General features: G+C 52.5%; 1 protein-coding gene across 7 annotated transcripts in view; it reads right to left on the minus strand.

Moving 5' to 3' along the window:
- CATSPERG (cation channel sperm associated auxiliary subunit gamma) overlaps window positions 1-5,486 on the minus strand; it is a 34,782-nt gene extending 29,296 nt beyond the window's left edge. For 2 of the 7 annotated variants that reach the window (XM_032173044.2, XM_032173043.2), the window contains exons 1-3: window positions 5,415-5,486; window positions 3,766-4,049; window positions 3,624-3,677 (exon numbers count right to left, since the gene is read on the minus strand). In XM_032173044.2, coding sequence (XP_032028935.1) covers window positions 3,624-3,677; window positions 3,766-4,035 — 324 coding nt within the window. In that variant the 5' untranslated portion in view covers window positions 4,036-4,049; window positions 5,415-5,486. Of the gene's footprint in view, window positions 1-3,623; window positions 3,678-3,765; window positions 4,752-5,414 lie in introns of those variants that run through there. The other 5 variants (XM_058426688.1, XM_058426687.1, XR_009209368.1 and 2 more) reach the window with 4 other exon arrangements.
- Between the last annotated feature and the right edge of the window lie 514 nt (window positions 5,487-6,000).

Raw genomic sequence — 6,000 nt, forward strand, 5'->3', positions numbered from 1 at the left:
GAGTAGCCGGGACTACAGGTGCCTGCCAACACGCCCAGGTAATTTTTTGTATTTTTAGTAGAGATGGGGTTTCACTGTGTTAGCCAGGATGGTCTTGATCTCCTGACCTTGTGGTCCGCCCGCCTCGGCCTCCCAAAGTGCTGGGATTACAGGCGTGATCCACCGCGCCCAGCCTATTATTTCATTTTTAATGCATTTACTTGCTGATTTTCTGCCTCCCCAGACAACTGAATCCACAAGAAAACCTGACCATTTTATTCACCATTGTATCACCTTCAGTAAAAGGGGGGCCTAATTCACAGTGGGTGTTGAGTGAATAGGAAAAGGTATTATTCCCACATGGAGCCCTTTCTATGAGCCATGCTTTACATGCATGCTTTACACATATTTAATCACTATATGATTGTTACCATACCCTTGTTAACGATGAGAAAACTTTGGCACAGACAGGTTAAGTAACTTGCCTGAGAACACATAGCTATTATGTGCTTGGCTTCAGAGCCCAAACAATTAACTATAGCCAAAACAATCTAGAAAAAGAGGAACAAAGTTGGAGGACTCAAACTTCCCCATTTGAAAACTTACTACAAAGCTACAGTAATTGAGGTGTAGGCCGGGCACAGTGGCTCACGCCTGTAATCCCAGTACTTTGGGAGGCCGAGGCCAGTGGATCACTTGAGATCAGCAGTTTGAGACCAGCCTGGCCAACGTGGTGAAACCCTGTCTCTATTAAAAATACAAAAATTAGCTGGGCGTGGTGGCGCACATCTGTAGTCCCAGCTACTTGGGCATCTGAGGCAGGAGAATCACTTGAACTCAGAATGTGCAGGCTGTAGTGAGCCGAGATCACGCCACTGCACTCCAGCCTGGGTGATAGAGTGAGACCCTGTCTCAAATAAAAAAAAATAAAAAATTAAAAAAAAAACTTTGTGGTACTGGCATATGAATAGGCATTTAGAGCAATGAATTATTGAGAAATCAATTCATTTAGAGTAGAATTGAGTCCAGAAATAAACCCTTATATTTATATTCAATTGATTTTTGACAAAGGTGCCAAGAGAATTCAGTGGTGAAAGAATAATCTCAACAGGCCAGGCATGGTGGCTCATGCCTGTAGTCCCAGCACTTTGGGAGGCCAAGGCAGGTGGATCACCTGAGATCAGGAGTTCGAGACCAGCCTGGCCAACATGGTGAAGCCCTGTCTCTACTAAAATATAAAAATTAGCCAGGCATGGTGGCACATGCCTGTAATTCCTGCTACTCAGGAGGCTGAGACAGGAGAATCGCTTGAACCTGGGAGGTGGAGTTTGCAGTGAGCCAAGATCACGCCACTGCACTCCAGCCTGGATGGCAGAACGAGATTCTGTCTCAAAAAAATAATAATAATAATAATAATCTCACCAAATGGTACTGAGACAACTGGATATGCACATGTAAAAGCTTGGACCTCACACCATATACAAAAATTAACTCAAAATGGATGAAAGACCTAAATGTAAGAACTAAAACTAAAAATCTCTTAGAAGAAAATATGAGTAAGTCTTCATGATCTTTAGTTAGGCAAGGCCTTTGTAAATGACACAAAAAACACAAGCAAAAAAAAAAAGAAAAAATTTATAAACTGGGCTTCACCAAAATTAAAAACTTTAATTCCTGCTACTCAGGAGGCTGAGGCAGGAGAATCACTTAGGACCCAGGAGGCAGAGACTGCAGTGTGCCGAGATCGTGCCAATGCACTCCAGCCTGGGCGACAGAGTGTTAGGAGAAGCGGAAGCAGGGCTTGCATGTCTGACATAATGTAAAAGAGTCTTGGAACATGTCCGGGGTCCAGGGTCTAAAACCCCTTGTGGCCTTTGGAACACCAAGCTCTGTGCTAAAGGGCAGTCAGGCTACCCTGATGCACCATAATCTAAGCTCAGGGCATAAAATCCCTCGTGGCTTGGATAGAATCCAGGGCCCGTGGCTCTGGAATGTGTCTAGACTTGCTGGCTCCTTGCACTCCCAGGATTGATTGTATCTTGAGTTAAAAGAACCTGCTCTCCATTATCTCAAGTAGCAGAGCAAATGCTAAACCATCACAGCTTTAAATCATGTGCTTAATGCATCGCATCCTTTTGACCTCCACATTCTCACCACCTGTTTCTTTGTTGGATTACCAATAAATAGGGTGGGCTCCCAGAGCTCGGGGCCTTAGCAGCCTCCATACACTAGGAATGGCCCCCTGGTCCCACTTTACTTTTCTCTCTCAAACTGTCTTTTTCTCAATCCTTTGACTCCGCCGGACTTCGTTGGCCCCCACCCCCCCCGACCTGGTGCTGGGTCTGATCACCCCAACAACAGAGTGAGACTGCATCTCAAAAATTAATTAATTAATTAATTAACAAAAATAAAGACAGGGTCTCACTCTGTCACCCAGGCCAGAGTGTAGTGGCATGATCACAGTTCCCCGCAGCCTCAACCTCCTAGGCTCATTATGATGATCCTGCCTTAGCATTTCTACAGGTGTGAGCCACCATGCCCAGCCAAATTCACCTAGGCTAGTCTTGAACTTCTGGATGCAAGTGATCCTCCCGTGCTGGTGTGGTGGCGTACAACTAGTCCCAGCTATTCAAGAGGCTGATGCAGAAGGTTCACTTGAGCCCAGGAGGTCAAGGCTGCAATGAGCTGTGATTTCACCATTGCACTCCAGCCTGGGTAACAGAGTGAGACCCTGCCTCAGAAAAATAACAAAAATAACAATGGTGAATTTTATGGTGTGTGAATTATATATATGGTAAACTCCTACTCATAGCTTTAAAAACCTGGAACAAGGCCGGGCGAGGTGGCTCACGCCTGTAATCCCAGCACTTTAGGAGGCTGAGGCAGGCGAATCACGAGGTCAGGAGATCGAGACCATCCTGGCTAACCCGGTGAAACACCATCTCTACTAAAAATACAAAAAATCAGCCGGGCATGGTGGCAGGCGCCCGTAGTCCCAGCTACTTGGGAGGCTAAGGCAGGAGAATGGTGTGAACCCAGGAGGCGGAGCTTGCAGTGAGCCGAGATCGTGCCACTGCACTCCAGCCTGGGCGACAGAGCCAGACTCCGTCTCAAAACAACAACAACAACAACAAAAAACATGGAACAAAAAAGCTTACTTGAGCACCTACTAGGTGATTGGTGGGTTACTGGGAACTGTACACAGACAGCCTTCTTGAATCCTTAAAGCCACGAGGGTTGGATGGTGCTACCACTATTAAAATATTGAGATGGGGGCCAGGCACGGTGGCTCACACCTGTAATCCCAGCACTTTGGGAGGCTGAGGCAGGTGGATCACATGAGGTCAGGAGTTTGAGACCAGCCTGGGCAACGTGGTGAAACCCTGTCTCTACCAAATACAAAAATTAGCCGGGCGTGGTGGCACACGCCTGTAGTCCCAGCTACTTGGGAGGCCGAGGCAGGAGAATCGCTTGAACATGGGAGGCGGAGGTTGCAGTGAGCCGAGATCGCTCCACTGCACTCCAGTCTGGGCAATAGAGCAAGACCCCGTCTCAAAAAAATAAAATAAATAAATAAATAAAAATGTTAGAGATGGGAAAACCAAGGCTCATAGAATGTGCCTATCCGTGCTGCACCCACTCACCTTTTCCTCGCAGGAGTAGTTGATCTTCAGGTAGTAAGGGAAGCCCAGGTATTTCTGCAAAGAAAGGTTAGGCCACATGTCCAGAAATGAGTGGAGTGCGGGTTCAAAATCCCTCTGGTTCACTTGACCCTGGTCCCCTCACCTGGCTCGGGTCGACGGGTGAGTCCACCAGCATGTGAAACAAGCTGCTCACTGTGTCCACGGGCTCTTGCTCAAAGAAGCTGTCGCTCACACCACTCTCGCCTACCCTCTTAAACTCGTTCAGGACAACCTGCCAGGTGCATTCCTGGAAATCCTTGATCGCCCACAGCCTCCACGACGCCAGGAGCACTGCCAGCAGGGCCCACAGCACCTGCAGGACTCGGACTCTGGGCCACGGAGGACCGGCAGGGAACATGGCTGGGCCGCACATAACGTGGCTAGAACCTGGAGAACGCAGGCGTCAACACCCACGCGCAGGACAGCTCTCTGGAGCCCACTTCTAAGATTCTACCTCGCTTCTGCGCCTCTCACAGCCCTTGCCAGCCACGACCCGGCTCTTGCTCCTGGCCCCGCCCCGGCTCTTGCTCCTGGCCCCGCCCCTGCACTTGCTCTTGGTCCCGCCCCTGCTCTTGCTCCTGGCCCTGCCCCCGCACGGACTTTTAGCCCCGCCTCTGCTCTTGTTCCTGGCTCCGCCTCTGCACTTGCTCCTGGTCCCGCCGCTGCTCTTGCTCCTGGCCCTGCCCCTGACCCTCGTGGGGATCGCACCTTTGCTATTGCTCCGGTCCCCAGCCCTACTAATGTTTCTGGCCACACCCCTGCTCCTGCGCCTCGTTCCGCCCCGCCTCCACGTCTCTTCCTTTAACTTTATCCCCACCTTGCTCCTTATTCCGCCCCTACTCTGTATTTCACTCTTGCTCTTCACCTGGTCTTGGTTTCTATTTCTCGCTTTGACAGTCCCCCTCTTGTGTTTCCCCGTCCTGCTCCTGCCTGCGATCGCACCCGTGTACTTCCATCCGGCTCTGCCCCAACCTCTTGCCCCACCCTCGCACTTCTCTTGGTATCGCCCCTTTCTCCTCGCTCGGGTCTGCCCAGGGCCTGGGTACTGTACCTCGTCTCGCCCCTCTCCCGGCCCCTCCCCTGCCCCTGCTCTCGGCCCCGCCCCTGTTCCCGGCCCCGCCCCTGCTCTTGCTCCTGGCCCCGCCCCTGCTCTTGCTCCCGGCAGGGCCCCTGTTTCTTGCCCGGGGCTTGCTCCTCACTCTGCTTCCGCTCCTGGCCCCGCCCCTGCTCCTTCACCTGGTCTTTATGGACCAGTCCCTTCCCCGGGTTCTCGGCGATTGGTTCTTCCCGCGCCGGCCCCTCGCCCCGTCCCGCCCTCTGGCAACGCCCCTCCTCCTCGCCCTGCCCGTTCCTGATGGAGACTGTCTTTTCGCCTTGGGATCTTTCCTCGCCCTTCGTTGTTTCCTCTCCCTATACCTTCTCCTTCCACGCCAGCACCAGCTTCTTAGCCGGCACCTTCTTGAGTCTCACCTTCCCCTCGTACCGCGACACCTTCTTGCCCCACTTCTTACTTGTCCTTCCCATGCCATTAACACCTGCCTGCTCTATACCCCGACTCTCCTACCCCGCCCCGCCCTTCGCCCTTCACGTTCGGCTCCCCCTTTCCCTCCTCTGCCAGCTCCCACGACTCTCCCCTCTTTCCCCTGCCTCTCCCCTTCTCGCCTTCCCCCTCCCCTCCCCTTCCTAGTTCCTCCCCGTCCCCGGCATCCCCCCGCCCCGGATGGCACAGCTTTCTCCCCGGCCCCGTGATACCAGTCACTTGGTTAAAACCGGTCAACTGTCACTTGGCCGCAACAGTCCCGCCCCTCTTGCCCGGTCCCAAAATGGCCGCCCACACTTCCACAGCCGACTTCCGCCTTTACAGAGGCACGCCCTCCTCTCACGCTGTCTCCAAGGTAACGCGCAACACTTAAGGCACCGATGGCTGAGGGCTGTCTCAGCACTCAGAGCGCGGGGCCTGGTCGGCAGAGGGTGCTGGAGACTACGTTTGTGCCAGGAAGGCCTTCAAGGAGTTTCTGTTGGTTGTTCTGGCAGCAAGCACCGTCCCTACTTGTCCTTCCTACCCAAATTTTTTTTTTTTTTTTGAGACGGAGTTTCGCTGTTTCTCCCAGGCTGGAGTGAAGTGTGAAGTGGCGCGATTTCGGCTCACTGCAACCTCCGCGCCCCCGCCCCGGATTCAAAGGATTCTCTTGCCTCAGCCTCCCGAGTAGCTGGGATTATAGGCTCCCGCCACCACGCCTGGCTAATTTATTTTTTGCATTTTTAGTAGAAACGGGGTTTCGCCTTGTTGGTCAGGCTGGTCTCGGCTCCTGGCCTCAGGCGATCCACCCGCCTTGGC

Source organism: Hylobates moloch, unplaced genomic scaffold, assembly GCF_009828535.3.
Source record: "Hylobates moloch isolate HMO894 unplaced genomic scaffold, HMol_V3 SCAFFOLD_13, whole genome shotgun sequence".
Taxonomy (NCBI): Eukaryota; Metazoa; Chordata; class Mammalia; order Primates; family Hylobatidae; genus Hylobates; species Hylobates moloch.